The 27,578-nt window shown below is 40.4% G+C and overlaps 1 protein-coding gene and 1 pseudogene across 1 annotated transcript; one reads left to right on the top strand and one right to left on the bottom strand.

Annotated features, from left to right (window-relative positions):
- Nucleotides 1–1,521: 1,521 nt before the first annotated feature.
- AREG (amphiregulin) lies at nt 1,522–11,581 on the top strand. The gene is made up of 6 exons (XM_030311929.1): nt 1,522–1,752; nt 2,764–3,009; nt 5,604–5,805; nt 6,784–6,939; nt 9,505–9,604; nt 11,372–11,581. The coding sequence occupies exons 1-5, from the start codon at nt 1,692–1,694 to the stop codon at nt 9,596–9,598; spliced, it is 759 nt and encodes a 252-aa protein (XP_030167789.1). The 5' UTR covers nt 1,522–1,691; the 3' UTR covers nt 9,599–9,604; nt 11,372–11,581.
- Nucleotides 11,582–21,181: 9,600 nt separating this feature from the next.
- LOC115513046 lies at nt 21,182–23,802 on the bottom strand (annotated as a pseudogene).
- Between the last annotated feature and the right edge of the window lie 3,776 nt (nt 23,803–27,578).

The following is a 27,578-nucleotide window of genomic DNA, read 5'->3' as shown; positions in this document are numbered from 1 at the left end:
TCCGGCCCACACCACACTGAGCTTCTGGAGAGCAGGGAACGGTGATCAGTTAATCGCTCTCTTTACTGCCTCCACCACCACCCCCCCCCACATAAAAAAATAAAACAAGCAGATGACAACAAATATACTCTCAGCAAATGTTGACTAGAAGGGAAGGCATGAGTCACGACTGTTTATTTCATCCTGCTAAATGTATGGTATTATTTAGCCCACGACCTCCATATGCCATTAAAAAGTAAGTAGCTTTACAAAAGTTTCCCAGAATTAGGATAGATGTACTGTGATCCACACTCCTAAAAGGGCTGTTGCACTGGAAGAGATACATATCTTTAAGACAAGGAACCAGTTAGAGAGAGGGAGAATGATGCTTTCTTTTTTTTCTTCAAGTGAAGGAAAATCCAGTTCTGGAGCTGTGTCTCCATCAAAGTTAGTCGAATTGAGCAGCTCCCATCCTCTTCATTTTTCCTTCTTGTTGGGATTAACTGCCCTACCAGATTCTAACTGGGCTTCCTCAAAGCCGGTGGTTTTATCCTGGGATTTGTGGTGCACAGACTTGGGCACCCCCTTCATTTAAACGTCAATACCCTCCCAGCAGTGGTTATTCCTTAGGACCAAGTATTGTTCTTCCCAGAAGCTCTCTTTCCAAAGATCGGTTTACTCCAAATTCCTTTATCAGAGTGGAGAGAGATTTTAGAGTCAGAGGACCTTAAATCCATCTGGTTTCTGCCATAACCAGGGGTGTCAAGTCCTCCTTGTAAAACAGGGAAAAATGATTCTTAACCAGCAAGGTTACTGACTGAGACGGTGCAGGTCATCTTTTAAGCGGTTATAGTTCGGCAATGATAGATGGTCAATAAATCCTCATTTTGATAAGGACCTTGGGACACAGACAAATGGGAGGGGAGACGATTTGAAATTCTGGCCGCTTTCCAGCAGTGGGGAAGAAAGGGCTCGCGGTCGGGATAAAGGGCCCATCTTAAATAAAGTCGCTCCTCATTAGGGGGCGCTCTCTCTAGCCGTTTCACGAACTTCATAATCCCTGTTAAAGGACATCAGCCTCTCCTTGCTAAGTCACTCTTGGTCTTCAAGTACTTCTACATCTTAATAGGGAACTCTTCTAATCAATCCCTGTCACTTGTAGTATTAAGATCAACCAAAGTCTACACGGAGGTTCTTCAGGTGGTTTGAGAAAGTGGGACTTTTGACTGTCAGCTACCAGCTCTCCAACTCTACCCCCACCGTCGAATGTGGAGCGGGCGTGTTCTCAGCTCGCAGCTAGGGTTTAATTTCCATTTCCTCCCGGTGGCTCTCCACGCTCCGGGGAGGTGGGGCGCCTGCCATCCGCGTGTGGTTTTGGGGTAGTAACCTCTTGTGGCGCAGCCGCCCTCCTCCACCCACAGCGGAGGCCGTGACGTCACGGGCCTGGCCCGGGTCCCCGCCCGGCCTATAAAGCCGCAGGTGCGTGCCGCGCCTCCGGAATGTTCGCACACCTTTTGCCCGCGCCCGAGTCGGAACCGAGGGATCCCGAGGCGAGCTGCAGGCGCTCGTCCAGCGCCCAAGCCCGGCCGGGCGGCGAGCACGGCCGCACACTCCCTCCTGTCCGCTCTCTCTTCCGCCACCTCCTGTTCCAGCCGCGACTCCCGGCCGAGTTGCCCCAGAGACCGCGACGCCGCCACCGCGCCGAGGGACCAATGAGAGCCCCGCTGCTGCCGCCGGCGCCCGTGGTGCTGTCGCTCCTGATCCTGGGCTCAGGTGAGGGCATCCCGGCTCCGAACTGCCGGCCTGCGCTTCTCCCACGGCGGGAGGCGTCCACGGCAGCGCCCTCCCCAAGGTTACTGCCGGGGAGGAGGAGAAACGCGGGCAGGTGCCTCTGACGTCCCAGGTCAGGAAGAGGGTGCCGGAGAGTTCCCGAATTTTTTACTTTAGTCCAGCTGGAGGAGACCTCAGAGATCCTGTGCTCCAAATTCTGCCTTTTACAGAAAAAGAAACCGAGTCCAGAAAGGTGAAGCGATTTCCGCAGATCTTAGAGTAGTTAACTCCTGGACGCGGAGCGCTGACTCCTGCCTAAAATCTCCATCTCCTCTGTCTAGTGATTGTACCTTTACCTTCCTAGAGGCCCTCCCGGGGAGAAGTAAAAGCACCGCCCTGCTGCTCCTTTAGTGAGACCTATAAGATAAACCAGGGGCCTGAAACTTTAGGCCCCCAAATCTCACCTGGGCTCCCCCCCCCGCCAGGTTCTTCCCTAGGTAGGAACAAGAATAATGAAACCATGACAGGAAGAGTCCTTACTATCAAATAGCATTTATGTTGTTTTACAGTTATGTATGTCACCTTTTTAAAAATATGAACACGTGTTAAGAGAGTCTGATATTTATATCTAGAACCCATCCGTTCAAATGGGTCATTCTAGCAAACACAAACGCATTTGGCGTGTGAAGTGATGGGACTCTACAGACATTACCTGTTCGGTAATTAGACGAACTTGCCTATTTGGCAGCATTATTTGGTGTGGAAGGTGATGGAGACCGTCTGTGGAAAAGAAAACCTCGATGAAAGCAGCTCTGTAAATTGGAGCAGCTGAGTTTGCTTGTTGGCAGAATGTGAAGATGCTTTCATAAGTGACTCAATCCCAGACAATAGCACATGTGCAATAACAGCTTTGATATCAGAAGATAAACATTTCTCCTGAACCCAGCTGACTGGTGAGAAAGGCACTCACTCTGCTCTACCTTTTCTTTTCGCCCGTTGTTCTTTCTCCCACAGCCCATTATGCTGCTGGATCAGCTGCCAACGACACCTCCTCTGGGAAAGGGGAACCATTTTCTGGGGACCACAGTGCCAATGGATTTGAGGTTACCCCAAGAAATGGGTCCTCAGGAAGGGAGATTTCCCCTGTGAGTGAAACGCCTTCTAGTAGGGAACTGTCCTCGGGGATCGACTATGATTATGCAGAAGAGTATGATAACGAACCACAAATATCTGGCTATATTGTAGATGATTCAGTCCGAGGTGAGTGGAGGATAAGGTGAAAACATAGCCTAGAAGATGTGTGTTTGTATGGGCAAAGCTGCTTCAAAAGAAGAGCCATTCCCTGGCTCTCGGAGTGGTTTTCTTGCGTGTACGTGTGCTGCATATGCCTTGGGGAAGCTACCACCTGAGATGGAAGGAGCTGTGTGTGGGTACATCTGATATGTCTGGAGCTCTAAAAATGGTTAATGTCTATTAAGTCTACTTTACAAGTAGGAATTGTTAGCATTTTACAAAGATGATAACTGGAGAAGGTGGTTTTGCCCAAGCTTCCACGGCCAGCAAGCGGTTGAGCCAGGATGAGAACTCCAGTGTTTGATGGTGATCCGATGCTCTTTCCCATTGGGCCACACAGCCTCCATGCTGAGAGACTGACATAGACATCAACCAGTCGTCAGCTTCTGTGTCCACTCCCCATACAGGAATTCCCTAAACACCTGCATTTTAACACAAATAAGGGAACACAACAAAGTAGTGGGAAGGACTTTAGTGGGGTTGGACTTTAGCTTTTAAGTACCCCAGGTGTTGAAAAACAAGTGTTTCTAAAACACGACAAAAATAATAATATAACCTTCTGGAAATATTAAAGAACAACTATGCATGGATTTCAGATTGCTAAAAATCATGATTTAGCCCCAGATTCCATGTGTTAGTTAAGTAATAGTGACCCATAGTTTTGTTCCTTTTTGCTGTTATCTGATCTTTAAAAAAGAGCATTTGCTTAAAACGAGAGTACCAAAGTAAGAGGTTAAGTATTGTTCGTTACCCTCATATTACTTTGGAGTTTCAGGACAGATGAGGTCATCAGTAAATCTAAATATCCTAGAGACATCCAATATGGAGGCAGAACATAATGCCCCTTCTCTCCTGACCTTAGTTTCCCTGACTTCTCCCCCTGTCTGCCTTGCAGACCTGGTGAAGGGACAGCAGGTGATACCACAGGGAGAGTGAGTGGGTTAAGCGACAAGTGGAAAAGCTTTAGGGAACACTCCACTTTACTGCTTGTTCAATAACTTGCGCTTTTATGTGAGGTGGGGAAGAGGTTCATTTATATTTCTTTTTGGAAGGATAAGAGGAGAAACTGTTCTCTTAAAGATGTTTCAAGTCGCTAACGTTTCAAACGGCCAAATAAACTGTTAGCAGTGAAACTGACTAGTGCCTTGTGAAATACAGGGAAACTGATGGGTGAGCTCCTTTGAAAGGCTGTTGAACCCCTGGGGTTGCTGTCTGTTGCAGCACTTCAGCGTGGTGACGATTTGTCTCTGTCTACAATTTGCAATGTATCTGATAACGTGCAGTAATACTCATTTAAAGTGTTTTCTTTTAGAGGACTTACTCTAATTTGTGTTGCTTATTTATCACCAACTTTTCAATATAAAAATTGCACAACTGGTTAAGCATTGCTCCTAATTTGACTATTATTAATGTCATAATAACCTGCTAAAATCCTCATAATATTTATTTGTCGCTTCCTTGATCACAGGGTTCTATCTTTAATACCCTTCCCTATATTTCTAATGTTTTCTATTTAATGGGACATTATGCAGGACCATTATGACTAATGGTATTATGACATTATGGTATCTTCCTCTTTTCACTGGGCTCTGTTTGCTAAATACTTGCTTAGATAAGCCTATTCAGGTACTAGTATAACAAAACACACAGCTCCAACATGAACACTCCTCCCTCCCATATTTAGTATGTGGGAAAACTATGCCCTGTATAGCAATAACACTGAACGAATGTTTCTGTAGATCAAAAGAGTTAAGATGACTGACTCTCAGAAGCATCAGGTACAAATATTTCTAGATTCCTATTTTTCAAATAGATTGACCACAGAAATGAGCCCCATGGAATGAATAATTATAAACTGTCGTAATCTGGGAGTTGGAGAAAATTGATTAATCCTAATATATAATTCTCCGTTTTTTCCATCCTCAACTAATACACAGTAATTCCCAACTATGATAATGAGCACAAGACCGAGATGCATATATAAAATCAACAGATACACTAAAGCACCAGTTTAGTCAGTAACCTTGACCTATCCAAGAGAAAACATAGGACAGGGGGGAATGACAGGTTTTGATACCCCAGCACTGTCATTCTCTAGGTGCATGTCCCAGGGCATGTAACTTGTCTTCATTCAATTTCAGTTTCCTCATCTATAGCATCTGGATAACAATACACTCAACCGTGATCTGAGTTTAATCAAATTAATGCTCATTACCAAGAACTTGGTATGTATAAGAAATTCAAGAAATGTGCAAGATATTTCCTCATTTTTTTTAGACAGGTACATACTATTAACAATAGTAATAATACTGGTATAAATAAATTCAAAATATGTTTCTAAGCTTATAAAATAACAAGGAGGTTCAGATTTTCAAGCGCCACACCATTCAGATATTCTCTTTAACCAGTTATTATATATGAATTTGGGTTAAATAATGAGAAAAATAGGGTTATCATGCCCATGAGCTCTCACTGCTAGGACTTCTTTCTCCATGTCTCCAAAATGATATGCAAGATGAAGAGAGACTGCTGTCAATAAATCATATCTATTTTTTTTTCAGTTGAACAGGTAGTTAAGCCCATGAAAAACAAGACAGAAAGTGAAAAGACTTCAGATAAACCCAAAAGAAAGAAAAAAGGAGGCAAAAATGGAAAAAATAGAAAAAACAGAAAGAAGAAAAATCCGTGTGATGCAGAATTCCAAAATTTCTGTATTCATGGAGAATGCAAATATATAGAGAACCTGGGAGCAGTAACCTGCAAGTAAGTTTTCCTAAATTAAAAAGAAATCTATTTATAACACTAGGTCTGAAACTCCTAGATGCAGAAAACCATTTATTTCTCTAGTGTCAAGGGTCTGTAAACTTTTTCTTTTCTTTTTTTTTTTTTGATGTTTATTTGTTTTTGACAGAGAGAGAAAGAGACAGAGCATGAGTGGGGGGGGGGGTGCTGCAGAGACAGAGGGAGACACAGAATCCGAATGAAGCAGGCTCCAGGCTCTGTGCTGTCAGCACAGAGCCCGATGTGAGGCTCGAACCCACGAACTGCAAGATCATGTCCTGAGCTGAAGTCGGATGCTCAACCGACTGAGCCACCCAGGCGCGCCCCCATAAACTTTTTCTTAAAGGACCAGGCTGGCAAATAATTTAGGCTTCTTTGGTCGAGGTTATGTATGTACTTCCAACTAAAATGTAACCATTTAAAAATGTAAAATCATTTTAAAGTGTAATAACCATCCTTGGCTTACACACTGTAAAAAAACCCGACGAATGGCCAGATTTGATCCACTGGCTACAGTTTGCTGACCCCCCGTTTTATAATATACGAAACAAACTATGTAAAAATATACAAAAGGTTTGCAAAACTTTTTTTTAAAAAAAAGGACCTAAAGGTACTCTTTACATAATGTTCTATACTCCCTCCTCTCAAAAGCTACTGGCACATTAAATGATAGTGGAATGTATTAGCTGCATCACAAGTGACAGAACTCATCAGGTGGTCATAAAAGGAGCACAAAGAATGAAAAGGTGTGTCTTCTTGGAATATCACACCCAAACTAATCTCAACTTGTTCTTACACTAATAGATCTTTGGCTTGAATGCATTCTGTCTCCTGATTTTGAAATACAAATAGATGGCATGGCTTTTTTTTTTTTTTTTTTTTGAGTGTTACAATTAAATGCTAAAATAGAGAGAATGCTTTCAGTTATTATTATAATTTTTGGATGTGGGTTGTTTCCAGATGTCATCAGGATTACTTTGGTGAACGGTGTGGGGAAAAGTCCATGAAGACTCACAGCATAGTTGACAGTGATTTGTCAAAAATCGCTTTAGCCGCCATAGCTGCCTTTGTGTCTGCCGTGAGCTTCACAGCGATTGCTGTTGTTATCACAATCCAGTAAGTACGGCATAACTTAAAGATTCCTAATAAAATAATGCCGGGTTGGTTTATTTTCAGTATGCTGTCACAAAGTACTATATCCCATTTTAGATGAATTATTCTATTGGGGACATGTGATCCTTGGTCATAGCTTTACACTTCACTGACAAAGATCATAGAATTAGGTCAAAATATATATTACTTGGGCCACCATTGAAACTTCAAATGTAAAGCTATTTTTCAAAAAGCTTAGAAGTATTTTGAACTTAAAAGCAGATGGTTGTGTTTCATGTCCTGTTTCCACTCATGGCTACTTCCTAATCTCAGACTGTTGATAGCCACTGTGAATATCTTTAAGCTTAAGGAAGCTTCCCAGAGTCTAATGAAAGCCTGGTTCTGGTTCACAGTAGGTTGTCAGAGATCCTGCTTTGGCACGAAAACTCACAAAGAGCTTCAAACCAGGAGCCCAGAAAAGATACATCTGTTTCTGTTAAAACGCAGAATCTGGAGTTAGAAATGTCCTAGCACGGTACTGATTTACATAGAACGTGCGCCTATTTGTAATTGTTAAAGGTAATATGGGAACTCAATTATGAAAGAAGAAAGAGGGAAAGAAAGAAGGAGAAAGAAAGGAAGAAAGGGAAAGAGAAGAAAGAATGGAAAGAAAGAAAAATTTCCTCCGTAGGGGCAGGGCGTAGGAAGCAGGGACAATTCTGTTACTGTTCTACTCCTGCAGTATCTGCCCTGTGCTCATAATAACATCATCACACTTCATGACCAACGAATGTTAGAAGTAGACTGTTCCTGGTAGTAGGCACTGGTGGGTATGTCAAAATGGCATTGTCTGTCAAACAGAAGTCAGTGACTTAAGGAAGTTGGGGGAGGGCGTGAATGGCTCTCTAATGACTCATGTGCTACTAGAGCTTGGGAAAAGCAATAGACTCATTATTCTAATTTTAGGCCTTGGTAAATTACTTTAACAACTGGACTGTGTGCATGATCTACCACTCCTGCCATTCAGGAAACAAGGAGTTATCTTCTGCCATTGTTTACTATTATTTAAGATGCAGATTAGATAATGATAAAAAGACACATAAAAAAAAAACTGTTTTATGATGCACATAGAGTTTGATGTGTGATTTCATTTTGTTTTGCACACCCTGGAAATTATTCTGATCTGTTAGCACCTCAAGCCAGATATGCAAACGTGTTCAGGAAAAATATTCTCAGATGAATCATTATTGTTTGACATAGAAGGATAGAAGGGAAAAAAATAGCCAGATAGGAAAGATGTTTTGAAATAATTATTTAAACTTGTGATCGTTCAGGTTGCAATATTTAATAATCCTTTGGAAAAGTGTGGAAAAACTTTTGTCACGTTGGCACTCCTAAAACCAAGCAGTGACTTTTCTCCTTTTCTCCCATATTCTTGTGTTTGGAACATATAGCAAACACTAGCCCAAGCCACATTTTGCTGTTTTTCCGTAGTTGAATTTTTTTCCCAAACATCATGTCAAAGTTTTTACGATTTTAGTAGGAACATTTAGTGGGCGGACTAAAGACCTACCAAAAATAGAATTTCTTGTACAGCACCAAGACTTTTTTAAACAATTGAATTTTAATAGAAAGTAACAATAAATAAAACTAAAAGGAAGTATTTATTATATTTAGAAATCAAGAGAACCCAACTTGTTTTGTAAGCTTGTTTGGAAAAACTCTAACCATTTCAACTAGTTTGTACAAGTGTAAAGTCCTTTTGTGGTAAAACTATACCATCTTTTTCCTCCTCCAGTTAACACATGGCAACTGTGCTAAGTGTTGATGAAAAAAGAATGAGATCTTGCCATTCGAAACAACGTGAATGGACTTAGGGGTATAATGCTAAGTGAAAGTCAGACAAAGACAAGTTGATTTCACAAAGAAAGACAAAATCATTTCACTTATGTGCGGAATCTGAAAAACCAAACAAATGAATAAACAAACAAAAAGCAGAAATAGACCCATAAATACAGAGAACAAACTGGTGGTTGCCAGAGGGGAGGGAGTGGGGACATGGGCAAAATGGGTGAAGGGGAGTGGGAGATACAGGCTTGCAGCTATGGGATGAATAAGTCATGGGAATGAAAGGCACAGTATAGGGAATATAGTCCCTATTGTAATAGTGTTGCATGGTGACAGATGGTAGCTACAATTGTGGGGAGACTAGCATAATGTATAGACTTGTCGAATCATTATGTTATACCTCTGAAACTAACCTAATATCATGTGTCAGCTATTAAAAAACAAAACAAAACAAAACACATACAACGTGTTCCATGCCTTTTGAAAGTTTGTGTCTCAGGGCATATCTACTTAAATCCCAGTACTCTGGGAATATGTTTATATAAAGTCACCATGAACTTCCCCTTAAAAAGAACAGTTATAAAATATTCTAGAGCTGGGTTTAAGTTTTGGTTTGGCGTAGAATACAGTGTAATGGTCCATGAGGACTCGCAGAAAGGAACTCCCTGTACTCACGAAAACCCCAGTCAATACGGAGATGAATAGAACTTTGATGACCATAGAATATCTTGTTCTCTGAAGGCTTCGAAAACGATACTTCAGGGAATGTGAAGGAGAAGCTGAAGAACGAAAGAAACTTCGACAAGAAAATGGAAATGTACATGCCATAGCATAACGGAAGGTAATGAATGGTACAGGTTTGGGTTTTAAAAGACAACTTTAAATCATATCCTATAATTTTGAAAAATACAGCATTTGTTATCTCAAGAAAAGTAAGGAAAGTAAGTGTCCTCAATTATGGATACACCGTGAACATTGGCTACATGAAAGCCTTAGTTTTTGAGCATGAGATAGGTTCAAAAGTGAGAAAAGACTATGTCCTAGTATCATAACAGATGTAAAGATGAGGCAGACACAGATCCTCTTTTCAACGGAGTTAGTGTTTAGTAGATAGAATATAGTGTAAGGAACCAGAATGCTAGGGCCAGTAAATTGTGTCATATGAAAGGAATATGAAGAGTTTCCAGTGAAGGAGAGAAAGTGCCATGGGATGTGTGTAGGGAGCAGGACAGGATGCTATATGTAGGCATTGGAAGTGAGCCTCCAAAGACTGATGAGATTGGGACAAGCAGTTATGAAGGGAGAGGAAGATTCATACTGTGAGATGAACGAGGTCACCTGAGAAACTTGTGAAAAATAGCCTAATTCAGATGGGTGTTGAATGGAATGATAGGTTGAGCTCACATGGTGGAGAGCCAAGGCAGGGTGCGTAACCACAAACATGAGAAAGTGGCGAGAACAGGATGAATATCCTTTTAAAGGAAGTCAGAAGGGGGCAGAGGGTACAAATTTGAAATATACCTTGGTTAAGATATATTATAGTTCTTGTTTATAAGTTGTGGTTTTTTTTTTTTTTTTTTTTTTTTTTTTTTGGAAAGAGGCAGAGTTTAGCATGTTGTAGGAAAGGTAAGGAGCTATAGAGAGGAATGTTTTATTAATAACTAAAGTGGACAGCTGAGGAAGCAAACTTCCAGAGAGAGCAGGCGAAGAGATCGAGGACACATTTAAAATTGGTCAGAAGGAAGAACTCCATTTCCTCAGACATTCAGGAAGAATGTCACATCCTTAAACCATCGATACTCTACCTTCATGGGCTTAAGAATCACTTGAGATGCCATTTAGATGTGCATATTCCTAAACCAAAGCCTAAATCTACTAAATCCAGTATTTCCCTTTCTAGTGAACACTGCAGATGTGTGGAGAAGCACTGTTTCGCATTGGTTAAGCACAAGTATTATGTTCTGAGCCTATTACCGAATTAGTATGCTAGCTCAGTAACTCATGAAGTGGCTGATTATCTATGCCAACCCAGGCTGTACTCAGTACTTAGCGCAGCAGAATTTATTATTGTGTTGGTCTTAAGCTAAGACCACCAACATGAATAAAGGGAGCTTTTTGGTCCTTCAGTGCAACTGAGATCTCTCAAAGGAGGTCTGAAATAATTTTTGGAAAAGGAATATGCTGGCCTGGCACGTAGTGGCAGCTATTAACTGGTAGCTACTGTTATTATGCCCTTGGTACTAATTATCCCAAATTAACTGTATATCACAAATATACTATGCCACTTCATCTTTCTTTTTAATTATGTCCACTGCACAGATTTGGTTAGGAAAACTAATTCCCATGAGTGTTGTTGTTTTTCATCAAGCAGAATTTGATGAAACAGGCTTCAGCGTATGTAATCCTCCACCTAAGTGGGCCCATAACCAAAGCAGGTGTGAAAGAGGAATTCGAGTCCAAGTGATAGTCTGTCTCTGCAAAGCTCTTAGCAGTTTTCACAAGACATTCGAAATGGACAGAAATTCTGATTCCTGATTTTTTTTGATGTTTTCTTAAAGTCCTAATGAAATAGAGCTTCTCGCTAATATTTTATTGTATTTTTGAACAGGGTATCGGATCTGAGTCACTGCCAAGTCACAACGACGAGTGATGCGCTGGCTCCTCTTTTCGGTGGATCATAAGAAAACAGAACCTTTTCGTTCTGATGGTTTTAAACTTTCAATTGCCACTTTTTATGCTAAGTCTTATTTCTGTACATAAAGATGCATGGAGATAAAAAGTATTTTTTCAAGTTGTAAATAATTTATTTAATATTTAATGGAAGTGTATTTATTTTACAGCTTATTAAACTTTTTTAAGCAAAGAGATTGAGAGTTTGAATATTAGTTTTGAGACTGCAAGGCTGTAGGGTATTTTTCTCCTAACACTTAGGCGATCATTTCGAAAGCTCCTTCCGTTGTAACCTTCAAAACTTACTTCTTTTCTTAGAAAGCACTCTTCATGGGAAAATTATAAACTAGAGTCATTTAGTCCTCCTACAAATACTAATATCTTAAACCAGCCTTTCTTATTCTGTGTAGAACTTACTCCAAGTCCTGGTCATTTAAAAACTTATAAAATCAACATGTAGTCCTCCCTCTCTGTCACAGTAGACACAGATATTAGAAAAGAAAGAAAACCCACTGCCCGACCATGATCATCATCACAGACAAGAATAAGTGTCAAGATTACAAATGAGGCACTTCAAAAGAATCAGGACATATTAAGAGACCTTCTTTCTCTAATATCATGACATGAATCTGTAAAGCACTAACACCCATTCCTCCTTTTCCTCCCATGGCTACTATTTTTTTTTTATTATTATTTTAAACAAATACATGTGCATTTGTGGTGAGTGCTCCTTCAAGAACATGAATTCCTTGGAATGACCCAGACTTTGGTCCCTGACTGGCCAACTAAGTTACCTGCACACAAAGCAAAATGAGCCAACCTTTATAATGTACGGGGCACATTTTGAGGAACTTTGTATAATTCCAGCAATCATCCCACAGAAATTCATGAATGAAAGGTGCCTAAAGCAGAAACACTTTCATTTCTCTCTAGAGAATTTCTTTCCAAATCTTTGTCCACTGATCACCTAACCCACTGGTTCCCAGCTCAACCTGCGCATTATCACATGAGTTTTGGATGTCTCAATGCCCAGGCCCCCGTCCCAGAGTTTCCTATTTAAATGGACTGGTGTGGGTCATTGATAGCTGTATTTTTAAAAGTTCTCCAGATGTTTCCTATATGCAGCCAGTGTTGAGAACCTCTGATTCATCTCTGCTTGAACATCTTCAGGACACATTTTCCTCAACCTCATTCATGAAAGACTATGGATGATTCAAGTATAGTGCTACAGATACAAGACAGAAAAGTCCTGACTTTGAGACATTTGCCAGCCAGTTGGTGGGAGGGAGTATGTCTTGTCAATACAGTGCAATAAATAATTGGGTGACGTGTGTACTGGGGATCCATGGGAGTCCAGGAAGCTGTCACCTAGCCTGGCCTGAATGAGTCAAGGAGGACTTTCTAGAGAGTTGCTAGCTGAGATTATTCTTGAAGGATGAGTGGGAGTTATGTGGCGGTCACTATAGGCACAACCCAGCTTACCAGGTCATGAAACAATATGACCTGAAAGAGAAAATACATAAAATAGTTCAGTATTACTGAAACCGAAAGTGTGAGGTCAACAGAGGCTATAAAGGAAGCAGTGAGGGCAGGGTCACCTAGGACCTGTAAGTATACTGCAGGCCAGAGGAATCACTCAAGCCAGTTGGTCAAGGGTAGAAACTTGATCAGATTTGCATTCCAATTAGGTTATCAGGCAACCAGGTGGGGGAGGGACTTGAACCAAAGCCAAAGGTCAAGAGACTGGCTTGGAAGCAGTTGAATGAACACCTGAAGCTGAGAAGGTAAATTGGGGAAAGAAAAAAACAACATGTATTTGAAGATTTGTTAATAGATTAAAAATGATTTATTATAAAAAGACTATGGAGGGAGGGGCACCTGGGTGGCTCAGTGGGTTGAGCCTCTGACTCTTAATCTGGCTCCCTTTCCCCCTCTCCCCATCTCCCTCACTTGTGCTCTGTCTCTCAAAACAAAAATAAAATAAGAAACAGGAAGATAAAACGACTGTGGGTAATGAGATAGTGAAGAGAAGAAATCTATGATGGCCTTCAAGTTCTTGGCTTTGGTGGCTAGGCAGATGGTAGGGAATATCTTGAACTAGTTTATTGAATATTCTAGATGGGAAGCATGGCTTTTTATTTATCCTTGACTGAAGAATGGCTCTTCTTTATTTTGTAAAGACTATCCTTTCTAATTTGTAATGGATTTATGGGGAAATAAGGACCAGCCCAGCCAATTAGTCAACTGAATCAACCCTAGGCCTCGCTTCACATCTGAGATTGAACCTGTGAATGGGAAAAGTCTGCATGTGTGATAATGGGTTCAGTTTTGTATCTGTTGGGTTAGAGATTCCAAGAGATATCTACTAAGCAGCTAGCTCTACAAATCTGAAGTTCAGTGAGTGGAAGAATTACATATTGGGAGTGGTCAAGTATATATATATATATATATATATATGATAACTGAAGCCACGAAACTGCCCAAGATTACCAAAGGAGGTTATAATGAGTCCAAAGAAAATATATTTGTATTAACAAGTCTCCCCAGCTGTGACCACACACTTGTAGGGAAAAGCCAGGCAACTATAGCCATTGTGAAGGTTCTAGGCATTTGCCTGCTATCCCATGTACTTTTCTAGCCCTTAAAACAAAAAGTTTATTAAACCTTTGTAGTGGAGTAGAAAAAAAAAAACTTACTTTCATAACAGAAATAATAATCTTAAATTTATTGAGTACATAGTTATCCCACAGATCATTCTGAGTGCTTTACACATAGTCACTCATCAAATCCTCATAATTTCTTTCAAAAAGTAAATACATTTTATAGATAAGTTATGCTAGGCTCAGGGGCACCTGGCTGGCTCAGTCAATGACGCATGCAACTCTTGATCTCAGGGCTGTGAGTTCGAGACCTGTGTTGGGCTTAGAGATTACTTAAAATAAAATCTTCAAAAAAATTATAAAAGGGGCACCTGGGTGGCTCAGTCAGTCAACCATCCAACATTGGCTTAGATCATGATCTCACAGTTCATGAGTTGTATCCCCACATTGGGCTCTGTGCTGACAACTCAGAGCCTGGAACCTGCTTCAGATTCTGTGTCTCCCTCTCTCTCTGTTCTTCCCCTGCTCATGCTCTGTCTCTTTTTCTCAAAAATAAATGTTAAAAAAAACAAAAACAAAAACAAAAACAAAACTCAGGGGCACCTGAGTGGCTCAGTAGCTTAAGCCATCCAACTTCAGCTCAGGTCATGATCTCATGGTTTGTGAGTTTGAGCCCCGCATTGGGCTCTGTACTGACAGCTCTGAGCCTGGAGCCTGCTTCTGATTCTGTGTCTCCTTCTCTCTCTGCCCCTCCCCTGCTCGTGCTCTAATTTAGCATGGTTTTAACTACCATTTGTAAGAAATCTGGTTTATTTCTTGAAGACTCAGATGACACTTTTATCTGTGCTGCCTTCACAAAACTTTCCAGGCTATACCCTCCCTTGCACCATGCACACCATGGAGTTAGCCTACCCAAGGGAGAAGAAAGCTGGAATATTTATATGTAAATTGTATTTATAAATTTCAAAATAATTGGCTAAGAGTTGTTTCTGGGGTGGGGAAGATTAATTCCCTGGAACTTCTGGCCAGCCTCGTGTGTAGGCAAAATGAACTCCAGTGGTCAAAGGAAGGCCTCAGGTAGTGAGATACAGGTGGGCTGTAGGTAGGACTGATATACTGAGAAACAGAAATGACTTAGGGTTTATAGAGGGGACACAGTACTCATCTGCTAAAACGTCTGGTTTCTTGCTGGGACACCTGGGTGGCTCAGTCTGTTAAGTGTCTGACCTTAGCTCAGGTCATGATCTCACTGTTGATGGGTTCAAGCCCTGTATCGGGCTCTGGGCTGACAGGTCGGAGCCTGGAGCCTGCTTTGGATTCTGTGCCTCCCTCTCTTTCTGCCCCTCACCCTGTTCGTGCCTCCCCACCCCCTCTCTCTCAAAAATAAGTAAAACCATTTAAAAATTTTTTAAAAATAAGATAAAATGGCTGATTTATTGTGGAACAATTTAGTTCTTATTTCTTGGCTACTTTGTCATTCAATAAACAATTACAAATAATTATTAAACTAAATTATGTACCAGGCAGGTATAGATGACTAAAAAGCAACATCTCATAAGTACTAAGGAAAAGCATTTGCAGAGTTAACCACAAAAGGGGAATGGCAAAGTAAAAGATTTAGATGGTGCCAAACTAGATAATAATTCTATTAGTAATTAATAATTCACTTTGTTTGATAGATTTGACCCTTATGTGTTATAACTAAAGCAAAGATACTGGTTTTCCTCCATGGCTTAGAAATCAATATAATTACTCGATAATACCTGATGCAAATACATTCACATTAATTTCTAATCCTTCAAATTACACATGTATATTATGTGTAATCATTAGTAAGTATTTATTGAACATCTACTGTAAGCATAGTGATGCTTTAGACAGTACAGCCCAAACTTCTTTCGGATTTCTCTGCGGAGAGCAATTATGTCAGAAATTTCTCTGGGTGTGTATGTATATACATGCTGGTGATGAGGTCATTGGCAGCTTGGGTCATGGAGTCATAATGCAACGCAATTAGAAAACTTTAAAGTGAGGGGCTCCTAGGTGGCTCAGTCAGTTACACATCTTGATCCCAGTTCATGATCTCACCATTCAGAGTTCGAGCCCCATATTGGGCTCTGTGCTGACAGCTCAGAGCCTGGAGACTGTTTCAGATTCTGTGTTTCCCTCTCTCTCTGCCCCTCCCCTGCTTGCCCTCCATCTGTCTCTCTTTCAAAAAGAAATAAACTTTAAAAACAAAATTAAAAATGAACTTTAAAAGGACAGAAAAAAAAAAAACTACTTTATGTCCAGACTCTAACATAATAGAAAATCTCTTGAGTTAGTTTAAGAAAAATTATAAAATACTTAGAACTGAATTAAAATGTTGCATCAAAATTTGTGAGGCACAGCTAAAATAGTACCGAGTAGACAATTTGTATATTTAAATATATTTATCAGAAAAAAAGAAGAGCTTACAAGGAAGACAACTTAATCTAAACATTTAACTCAAAATTTTGAAAAAGACCAATAGAATAAACCCAAGGAAGATAAGAAGGAGATATTTAAAATAAGGGCAGAAATAAATGACAAAGATCATTGGAAAACAAAACCGAAAGGCTATTATTTGGAAATACTAATAAGATAGGCCTCTGTTAAAATTGATCAAAATAAAAAGAGGACATAAAAATAAGCATAGAAATAAAAATTCAAAAGTATATTAAAAAAATTGCATCATGAAAGTAGAGTTTGGGTCAGGAATGCATGGATGGTTCAATACCAGAAAATCTATTATTGTTGTATTAAAAAAAAAAAGGCAGTTTACAAAAGACAGTTAAAAAGCATTTAAAATTTTTTTCTTTTATTTTAATTCCCATATAGTTAAAACATTTTTTTTAAATTAAAGGCAGAGAAAGCTTTTAAATGCAAAATTTACTTATAATTTAAAATAATTTTGGAACTAGGAATAGAATGCTTCCTGAGCTTGGTAAAAGCTATATATACTCGAACTTACAACAGAATTTATACTTAGTCACATATCTATAGATCTGAGACAAGGATGCACATTATCACTACCACTAACCACTGCTTCACATAATACAATAATTCTGATCAAATTTGTAAGAAAAGAAACAGAAGAAATGTAAGAATTTATAGGAGTGAAATAAATCTTTTCTTGTTGCAAATAATATGGTAGTCTACCTAGAATAACCAATAGAATTAATATGCCAGTTATTACAATCTATAAGATAATTTCATGATATTGACAGACATAATGTAAAATTCCAAAATGAAGAGTATTCTTCTTCAATGACAAATTAGCTCAATATTAAAAAAAAATAAAATAGGGGCGCCTGGGTGGCGCAGTCGGTTAAGCGTCCGACTTCAGCCAGGTCACGATCTCGCGGTCCGTGAGTTCGAGCCCCGCGTCAGGCTCTGGGCTGATGGCTCAGAGCCTGGAGCCTGTTTCCGATTCTGTGTCTCCCTCTCTCTCTGCCCCTCCCCCGTTCATGCTCTGTCTCTCTCTGTCCCAAAAATAAATAAACGTTGCAAAAAAAAAATTAAAAAAAAAAATTATAAAAAAAAAAAAAATAAAAAAAAATAAAATAGCATTCACAATTGCTAGCAAACTATAAGATATTTGTGTATTAACAATAAATACATGGTATTTCATTTAAGAAATAATTAGATATCTGTTAAAAGAAAACAAAAAAGGGGTGCCTGGGTGGCTCAGTCTGTTAAGCATCCGACTTCGGCTCAGGTCACGATCTCAGGGTCCGTGAGTTCGAGCCCGGCATCGGTCCCTGGGCTGCCGGCTCAGAGCCTGGAGCTTGCTTCCAGTTCTGTGTTTCCCTCTCTCTCTGCCCCTCCCCTGTTCATACTCTGTCTCTCTCTGTCTCAAAAATAAATAAATAAATAAATAAATTAATTAATTAATTAATTAATTTAAAAAAACAACGTTAAAAGAAAACAAAAAAAAAAAATCTGTCATGGAGAGAATCTCTTCTTTTAGACTTCGGAATGTAAACAGGTTAATTTTCTTCCCAAATACTCTTTAAATTCAGTGAAGTCTTAATTAAAATTCCAGCTGGGTATTTTGAGGAACTTCCTACATCATATTCTAAAATTTTCTTGGGAAAATTTCATGAAAATCTGCAATTTTGAACAAATAGAGCAAAAACAAAGACTTGTTTATAAAGACATATACAAAGTAAATGTAAAACAGTGAGGTTTTATACAAAGTAAATGTAAAACAGTGAGGTTCTGGCATAAGCATGGACATGAGTATGAACAAATAGACCAGCGAGTTCAGAGATGACTAATCATGTGATAAAAACAGCACTATAACTTAGTAAGAAAAAAATGGACTGCTTAACAAATGTTGTAGAGAAAAGGGAGGGGTCCTCGAATGTGGAGAAAATTAAAATCAGATTACCTTACATCACAGTCAAAAGCAGATCCCACCAAAGATTAAATATCTAAACGTGAAATGCAACACTATCAAGTTAACACAAAATAATGCAGGAAAATACACTTGTGAATTGAAGTCGGGGAAGGATTAAAGCAAAATCCTACAATTTAAAGACATGACAAGAAAAACTGTTTTTTGATTGTGTCAAACTTCAGAAGTTCTGTTAAAAGAAGAATGTCATAGACAAATTTGACCGTTGACAGAATTGTAGAAGAAATGTACAATGTCCGAAACCAAAAAGGGATTATAATACACAAGTAATGACTAAAAATTAACAAGAAATTACAAGACCTTCAACGTAATGGGGGGAGAGGATATGAGCAAGGAATTCCCAGAATGTGAAACCTAAGTGACTAATAAGTATGGGATCTGGACTAATGCTAGCCCATACGTTGCTTTGGTGAAAATTATCAAATGTCAGCCCTTTCTGTGGACAGCTCTAGTTCCCTACCAGAGCACGCAGAGCATGGCTTGGATCTCAGCTCCCACTCACATTCTAGCTTGGGCTCTCTTCTGTACATAGTGTCCATTCAAACATCATGGCCCTGCATATAAAAGGATGCTCAAACTTATTAGAAATGACAGAAAAACACATCCAAACAATCAGATATCACTTTGTACCTGTCAGATTTGCAAAAATAGAGAGTTAATGTTGGCAGAAGCTTGCAGGCATAGATAACCTTAGACATTACTGACTGGAGGTTGGCCTGGAACTGTAATTATGGTGGTGCTTGATCAAGTTCAAGGTAAATACACCCCATTACCCAGGGTGACCATATCAGAGACACGGAGGCCCACAGAGGGACCTGCATGAGGATGTTCATTGTGGTGTTGTTTACGATGTGGAGAATTAGAGGCGATCTAAGTCTCCATTACTGGATTTCACAAAAGTCAAATGGGGCAAGAACAAACTCGAAAACATGGTTCAACCATTAGAAACAAAGTAGGCATACTCATAGTAATTTGAGTAGATTTAAAAAACATCTTTTTTTTTTTTTAATTTTTTTTCAACGTTTTTTTTATTTATTTTTGGGACAGAGAGAGACAGAGCATGAACAGGGGAGGGGCAGAGAGAGAGGGAGACACAGAATCGGAAACAGGCTCCAGGCTCCGAGCCATCAGCCCAGAGCCTGACGCGGGGCTCGAACTCACGGACCGCGAGATCGTGACCTGGCTGAAGTCGGACACTTAACCGACTGCGCCACCCAGGCGCCCCTAAAAAACATCTTTTTAATGTTTATTTATTTTTGAGAGAGAGACAGTGACAGAGAGAGACAGAGTGTGAGCGGGGGAGGGGAAGAGAGAGAAGGAGACACAGAATCTGAAGCAGGCTCCAGGCTCCGAGCTGTCAGCACAGAGCCCGAACTCGTGAACCGCAAGATCATGACCTGAAGTCCGACACTCAACTGACTGAGCCACCTGGGCACCCCTCAAATGTATTTTTCTAGATGTTAAAATTTTTAAAAATGGTGCTGAAGCAGGTTAAGACATTAAACCGAGACAACTCCTATTTCCTTATGTTAATTAACACACATTTTACAAAGGTCACAAATTGCTTCAATTAAGTAACACTTACTTTAATTAAATATAAGAAGGTCACATAAAATACAAGGGTGAGGGAAGGGTGCTGGGAGCAGAGAGATGGCAGGCAAGGTATTGAGAATTAACTGAATCAAACAACGGGAAGTCTGAGAAAAGTGTTGAATTTAAACCTCTGCACCTGAGGTCAAAAAAACAAAAACAAAAACACGACAAGGAATAGAAAAAAAAAATGTGCATAAAATGATGAGAAATAAATGAAGGTAATAAATATGAGGTTTACATTATAACTTATGGGTGTGGGGGAGGGTGCTGTAGACCAAATGGGAGGCCTCGCTGAGGACATGTCATTTAGTCATTTAGAAGAGCAGTGAAAAGTGGGACAGTTGGTAAATAAGACAAGAATTAATGTGGGAAGGTGGCCCCTGGAGGTGCTGTGATGGAAAAAAGTGAGGGTGGTAATTCTGGGCCAGATCCTTCTGGGGGGCGTTGGAGTTTAGATTCTTGTGTGAATCTATGAATCAGGGAGAGCTATGGATTGACTTAAAAGCGGAAAGTCTCATGTTTTGATTAACATACCATATTGCTATGTGGAGAACGGAACAGAGAAGAACAGGGAAGAAGCAGAGAGATCAACATGAGCCAACACTTTCACTGGGGCGAAGGCCAGAGATAAAAAGGTAACTTGAACTAGGGCGGTGGTCGTGACAGTGGAGAGAAGTAAGAAACTGTTGGAAGAACGCGAAAGACAGCCCGCAGGACAGAGAATTTGGGGAAAATAGTAACTCCAGTTAAGTGCCTAAATCTTATCAGTAAAAAAAATAGAATCATGGGTTTCTCCTGCTATCCAGAAATACAGCATTACCATAAAAACTTTCCTAACCCCAAATGGCGTAAACTGAAGAAGCAAGTAACATTCATTTATATGGGAAAAAAAATTTTGTGACTAAGACAGTTGAATGTGTGGTTTTCATATTTCACAATACAAATACAAGTTGCTTTTTTTTTTTTTTTCTGTCCCACTACTTCCTTGCCAAAACTATTCTCTCTTTGATAGGAAGGGGGAGCAAGACTTCCCTGTCAGGGTGTTAGAAAACAGAGTCACAGCACCATGATCTCCTGGTGAAGTAAAATGGATTAAAGATGTTCCTGTCTCTCCTTATGTGTCTTGTTGAGTCATTCCCGGCAGAGTGGGCACCATCACGGGACCGGCGGGAGGTCTCATCACTGGGATACCAGGAGTCATTGGCACATGGCCTCCCATAGGTGCCCCTCATTCCAGAAGCAGGGCCCCCTGGCATCATCACAGGAGAAGGAGGGCCCATCACTGGCATCACGGAAGGGCTCCCCATGGGAGGTGCTGGTATCATACCAGGGTGAGGAGGACAGGGACACTGGGGGTGGTGGGCTCATTGCCCCTGCAGGAGGAAGAAGAGAGAAGGGAGTAGAAGGGATCTTTCCTTTTTGAAATGCTGTGGTTGTTTGGTCAGGTCAGACTCTGAGCCTACTCTTCCGTCTGTTTCTGGTAGTCGTTCACATTCTCTTTGTGTTTTCTACCACTTTGTGCGGTGTGCCTTTCTCACAGATGGAGAGACGTGGGTGAAGTATGTGATGCAGGGTCACAATAAAACTTAGGCCTGTTGCTCTGCAGGCTGCTGGCCACTCCATCCCATGCCTCCAGGAAATGGTGCACGAAATGGAAAAATGTGTGTTTCCCAGACCCCAAAAATCACCTCTCTTAAGCTTCTCTAATACCTTAGGACACATCTAACAGATGCACAAAATAAATCAAGATAAGCCCAGATGTTCACAGACACAGTTCAAAACTATGGCGGCTGGATGCTGAGATGCTGAGTGTAGTTGGGGGAAGGAGCTTAGTGGGGCCGCTCTCACTGCCCAGGATGTGCTCTGCCTCTACAATGTGGCTCATTACAAAACAAATGATGACTGCTACTTTTCCTTTTTGCCTTTATCTCTAACAGGGAAAATCCTTCCCAGCTTTCTCTCAGTGTAAACAGGTAGGTCTTTCTAATAGCAAAGTGGTATAAATCAAACTTTTGGAAAGCAGGGGATACCCATACGCAGTTATTAGAGAGAAAATGCAGTATCTTTATTGTTCTAATCCTTAAGGGTTGACTTTGCTGAACGCAAGTAAGGAATACCTGAAAACTGTCCAACAATAGACGTTGCTGCCACTGAATTTCTGGATCTCAGTCTAGGAAATCATTTAAGCTAAAACTGTGTCTGAATCTGTGGCGGTAGAGAATAGGGAACAGTAGTGAAATCTGGGTAGTGTGCAGAAGTTGGGCTAAGTGACCATTATGGTCTCTTTCAATGTTAAGTGGCATTCATTCTATGAGAAAAGCAGAAATCTAGACAGTGATTGAAACCCCAAACCTCTAGCCATTCTAGTTTGCTGATTTTTTTTTCTTTTTCTTTTTTTTTTTTTTTTGCTGTGGGTCTAACTATAGGATCCTCTGGGATCACAAAATCCTTTGAACATAAATGAAACTGTTCCCCACTCATTTATACTTGGTTTGTGGTTTCCAATTACAGGGGCCCCACAGATTCCTGGAAGCCCATTCATTAACCACCGAAGAGGAAGAGTCTGTGGGCCAGGATTAAGAAACTCTGGATTAACAGGTCCTATGTGCCTTGATTTTTCTTTTTCTTTTTCTTTTTTTTAAACCCTTCAAGGTACTCAAAGCTTGTTCAGTAGTCTCAAAGACTAAACCCCAGTTCTATTTGTATGCAAATAACAACTCCCTTCATCCTGTCCCTAGCCCTCCTGCAAAATTACAAGAATATTTGATGGAACACAAGACACAGGTTTCTCCGTGCATGGGAAGAGGGTGGTTGGAGGAAATTTCTGAGACTGGGATGGCGGTTGGAAAAAATAAATGAGTTTAGCAGTTTCAAGTACCAAGAAGGTGATGAAGTGGAGGAGGAAATAAGTGCAGAAAGATTGGCAGGATAAGCATGGTGCTGGGCTCCGGAGGCATGAAGAAATCTTTCCTTGTAGTACCGAAAACGTGCAAACCACCTTTCAGGGATGGACAAACAATTCAAAGATCGGGAGTGCCGACTTGAATCCTGCTTCGGCTTAAACAAAGACCTTTTTAAAAAATTTGTTTTAATGTTTTTATTTATTTTTGAGACAGAGAGAGACAGAGCATGAGCAGGGGAGGGGCAGAGAGAGAGGGAGACAGAATCCAAAACAGTCTCCAGGCTCTGAGCTGTTAGTGCAGAGCCTGACGCAGGCCTCGAACTCACAGACTGTGAGATCATGACCTGAGCTGAAGTCGGCCGCCTAACCGACTGAGCCACCCACATGCCCCCTAAACAAAGGCCTTTTGAGGTTCTGTAGAAATCAGTGAGTTCTTCCCACACCTTGCTTCTCTTTCCCCACTCATTTGGTGTATATTCTTTCCGGGTAAGGAGAATACCTAAAGTCTTAAGATTCTCATTCTGTAGGCTGAAGATTGGGTGGAAGTCATGCTTTGCTGTTAAGAAAATAACTGGACATATATGCTCAGAATGAACTTAAGAGTCATCATGTTGCATACACAAATATGGTATTTCTTGGAAAGCGTTTTATATTATAGGAGTTTAGCTTTCATATATAAACATGAACACAGAGGTACATCCATACACATCCCAATTAGAGGTAACACATACTTATTTCATCACAGAAATATTAACAAGGGTGCAATAGAACAAATCACTCTATGACGCTTAAGGTACCTCTGTGATCCTTACCCACAAAGGAGGAGGAGACATGAGCAAGAGCCTTTATTCTAGGACACTGGTTCCTAATCCTCTACCATACCATCCGGTAAACATAGAGGTCTTACTACTGCCAGCCCTTGGCTAGTAACTGTTTAATCGATTGAATGATTCTAGGATCCCAAGAATGACCTGAAATCAGTAGCCCATTAATTTTCAGGCACTTTTCTTAATCACGGGTCACCTGCAACTGCCTTGGCAACCTTGCTGAGTTCCCCTGAGGATTATTTCCAGGACACGACTCATTCCATGGACGCTTTAGAGCCAATAATCTCAGGACTAAGGACAAGGACTAAAAATGTGGCTCACTAGGTTGCCTTCAACTAGGAGTGAGCAGGGAGAATCTTAACTGACCAAGATTTGATTAGAGATGAATTAGGGACAAGGAAAACACAATACCTAATTCAACCTCAATCAGCTGTCTCTGTCACTCCAGTCCCCAGAGGACTTCACAGAGACCAAGCAGCTGACTGAGCTGGACCACCATGGGCCCAGCGCTCAGGTATTTGATTGGCACTCTCTTCGTCCTGTCCTGTCATGTGCTCACTGCAAGGGCCACTTGTGTCCCTTGCTGATCAAGCCTGCTGTATGATTCTGTATTTCTCCCTTCTACGTGTCAGTTTCCCTCATTTATAAAGGTACAGGCCCCTCTGCTGAGAGAAGATAATGCTTGTGTGGCACGTGCCTGACAGCTACTTTGGACAAGCACATCCTAAATACCCCCGTTAATCACTATCTTGGGAATATAGAGAGTCCATCCTCCCTCTATATTCCCATCAAGTGGAATGTGCAGAAGAACAAATTGTTCAAGGTCAGGGGCTCTGGGGGTGGCCAACCCAGAGCATCTTCTTTGTAAGGAATAATTTCCGGATGGCAGGCCTTGATCCCCTTGGAACACCGGCCATGCAAGGAGAAGGGCTGCAGGGAGTTGCGAGGCTAAGTTGCTTCACTCTAAAATCTTGTTACAGGGGACCTGGGTGGCTCAGTCAGCTGGGCATCTGACTCTTGATTTCAGCTCAGGTCATGATTTCACGGTTCATGAGTTCATGCTTGGGATTCTCTCTCTCCCTCTTTCTCTGTCCCTCCCCTCCACTCTCTCCCTCCTAAAAAATAACTAAACTAAAAACAAAAAAGGTTTGTTGCGCATAGATTCCAGCAACAGATGCTTTGTCCAGATGCTCCTGGACTCCCTGTAGGTGAGTTCCCTCAAGAAACCTATGTGGCACTATTATTGCTGTCTCTGGAACTGTTCTTGGGCCTCACGGGACCATCACCCACCCTTGGATTAGAGTCTGCTGGGGTGTGCTTCAACACAATCTGTAAAATACTGTGAACTTCACAGAAAAGAATGCTGGAAAGAACACAGAACCCTGAGACAGGGAACTTGGGCCTGGTAAACAGGCTCTTTGGCCTCTCCTTAGCTGTAGGGCCTTGGGCAGGTCCTATAACACATAGCTTAGGTCTCAGCTGGAGATGAGGCCCTTAGAGTAGATGTTCGTGAACTCTCTTTAAATACCGAAATGGTTATTTTGGCACAAGTTGACCTTAGTTATTACCACTCAGAAAAAAGCCCTATAAAAATTCTAGAAAATGTAGTCAGTCTTCCCAGTTAGTTGGGGATCAAGTTCCTCTATATCCTTTCAAAAGGCAATTTCTGAAAGCTACATACGTGAGAATTCTTTATTTTAGCTGAGCCGGGACTGTGACTCTTCCCTACAGCATTTAGAAGAGCACTTAAGAGCCCATGGTATATACCCAATACATTTTATTTTTAATATGTGAGTAGATGTATAAATGAGGCCTTTTTAACCCATGCAGAGGGAATGAATGACTTCTTGACCATGTGGAATATGTTACAATGAAAGGTTGGACTGAAAGTGAAGTATAGTGAAATGAGCACTCAGTTTGCCATCAGATACCCTAAGTGGGGGGCCTGAATGGTCTCTGACAAAGCGTGTGGATGGTCTAAGCTGCAGTCCTCTCATTTGCAAATGGAGACAAATACTAATATCCACCTTATTTGCCCCACAGGATTCTGATAAGAATCAAATAATATCTGAAAATGCTTTGTAAACAATAGTGTTATAAAAACACATGATGTCATAATACCTGAACAGTCCAATTATTCGTGGTAATGGGTTAATTGCCCCTGTATTTCCTTCACTGTTAGCTATTAAGTGTTTCATTAGTAAGCTGTAGCTTTAACTCATAAATTAAGAAAACAAAAGTTTCCTACCAAAATTCATCTATTGTTTTTAAACACAATATAAATGATCACTTTCTCTGAAAGACATTTTAATCTAATGTGTAATGAATAATGTGTATGTGTATATTATGAATAATGTGTATGTGTATATTATGATGACATCAATATCTGAGCATTCTGCATTTCCTAGGGACATCTGACAAGCCTTGAAAATCCATATCCTTGGTCCTTATCTGTGACTGACTGCCGAATTAAAAATCTCCAAAGGCCAACTTTTGTTTTGTTTTGTTTTTATTTATTTATCCCAGCTGGTGAGACTATTTACTCATTTCATCACAGAAGCATCAGAGTGTGATCTCTTGTATTGTCCAGTCCAGCTGGAGATATTATGGAAAAACAGGTACTATTAAGGTACTATTAAGGTACTACCTTTCTAAAATCAGAAGAACTAAATTTCATAGCACATTTAGTTTCAAAGATTTGTGACCAGGGATCGTGGGCCCATGCTCTCAGAAGCAAAGAATGAATGCATAACAAGAATAGCAGCCCAGGCACTTTAGAGACTAAATTTCTTCCCGGAAGTATATTAGAACTTAACCACTACAGTCTGCGTTGGCCTGCTGGGGAGCTCTATTCATAGCCTGATAGTACTTGAACTTCCCACTGAAAAGTGTCCTTACAGACAGCCTCACATTCCTTCGAAAACCCTCAATGATAGCAAATCTTCATACTTTTTTATGGATTACATTCTTGAAAGCAACCCAAATCATCAGAAAACAAATCTGGGGAAAATAGTGGGCGTTCAAGTTGGGCAGCATGTTATCATTTTTGTGGTTGTTGTTGTAAAAGATACATCTGGATACAGGAGTAGTGACAAGATGGGAAACAAGTAAAATAGACTGTAATTAAGTCTTTTCACAACTAACAGGATCTCTCAGATAGTTTACAATTGTTATTTTATACAACTTAATGACTATTAGATCTTCTTGATAAATTCTGTATAAACAATAGGATCATGGAAAAACAAGCATAAAACATTATTGCCTGGATACGATAACTTTTATATTCTAGAATAGCAGAATCTACATAGATTTTTTTTCCTGAAAATTTGCTTCCTGACATGTTTTAGTAACTAGTACTAAACTTGCTTTCTTGCTGTTAACAAGTATAAAACTAGAAAAAAAAAAAAATGAAGCAACTCTTTCCAGACTATGGACAACAGATAGTGCAGGACTATGATCCTTTAGAAAAGGAGAAAAAATGAGATGAGCCTTGCTATCATTCTGGAATTCTGCCTGGAAGAACTTCCTGGATCCCAGCACAGGGAGGGAAAAGCAGATTATGGAGTTCTCATTAAACTGACGAGTCAGAGATTTGAGTACAAGGTGGCTGGGACAGCCAAAGTTTCCTGGTTAGAGTACCAGGGAGATTTCAAGTCCAGAAATCTGCATAAGGTCTCCCTAAACCTTTGACTGAATACTAATCTGTGCAAAATTAGGATGAAATTCCACAAGACCAGGTAAAGAACAACTTCTGGATCTGTGAATGGAACAATTCCCAGGGC

The sequence above is a fragment of the Lynx canadensis genome, chromosome B1 (assembly GCF_007474595.2).
Source record: "Lynx canadensis isolate LIC74 chromosome B1, mLynCan4.pri.v2, whole genome shotgun sequence".
Taxonomy (NCBI): domain Eukaryota; kingdom Metazoa; phylum Chordata; class Mammalia; order Carnivora; family Felidae; genus Lynx; species Lynx canadensis.
Note: the sequence above shows the minus strand (reverse complement) of the source record. Positions and strands in the feature narration are given on the sequence as shown.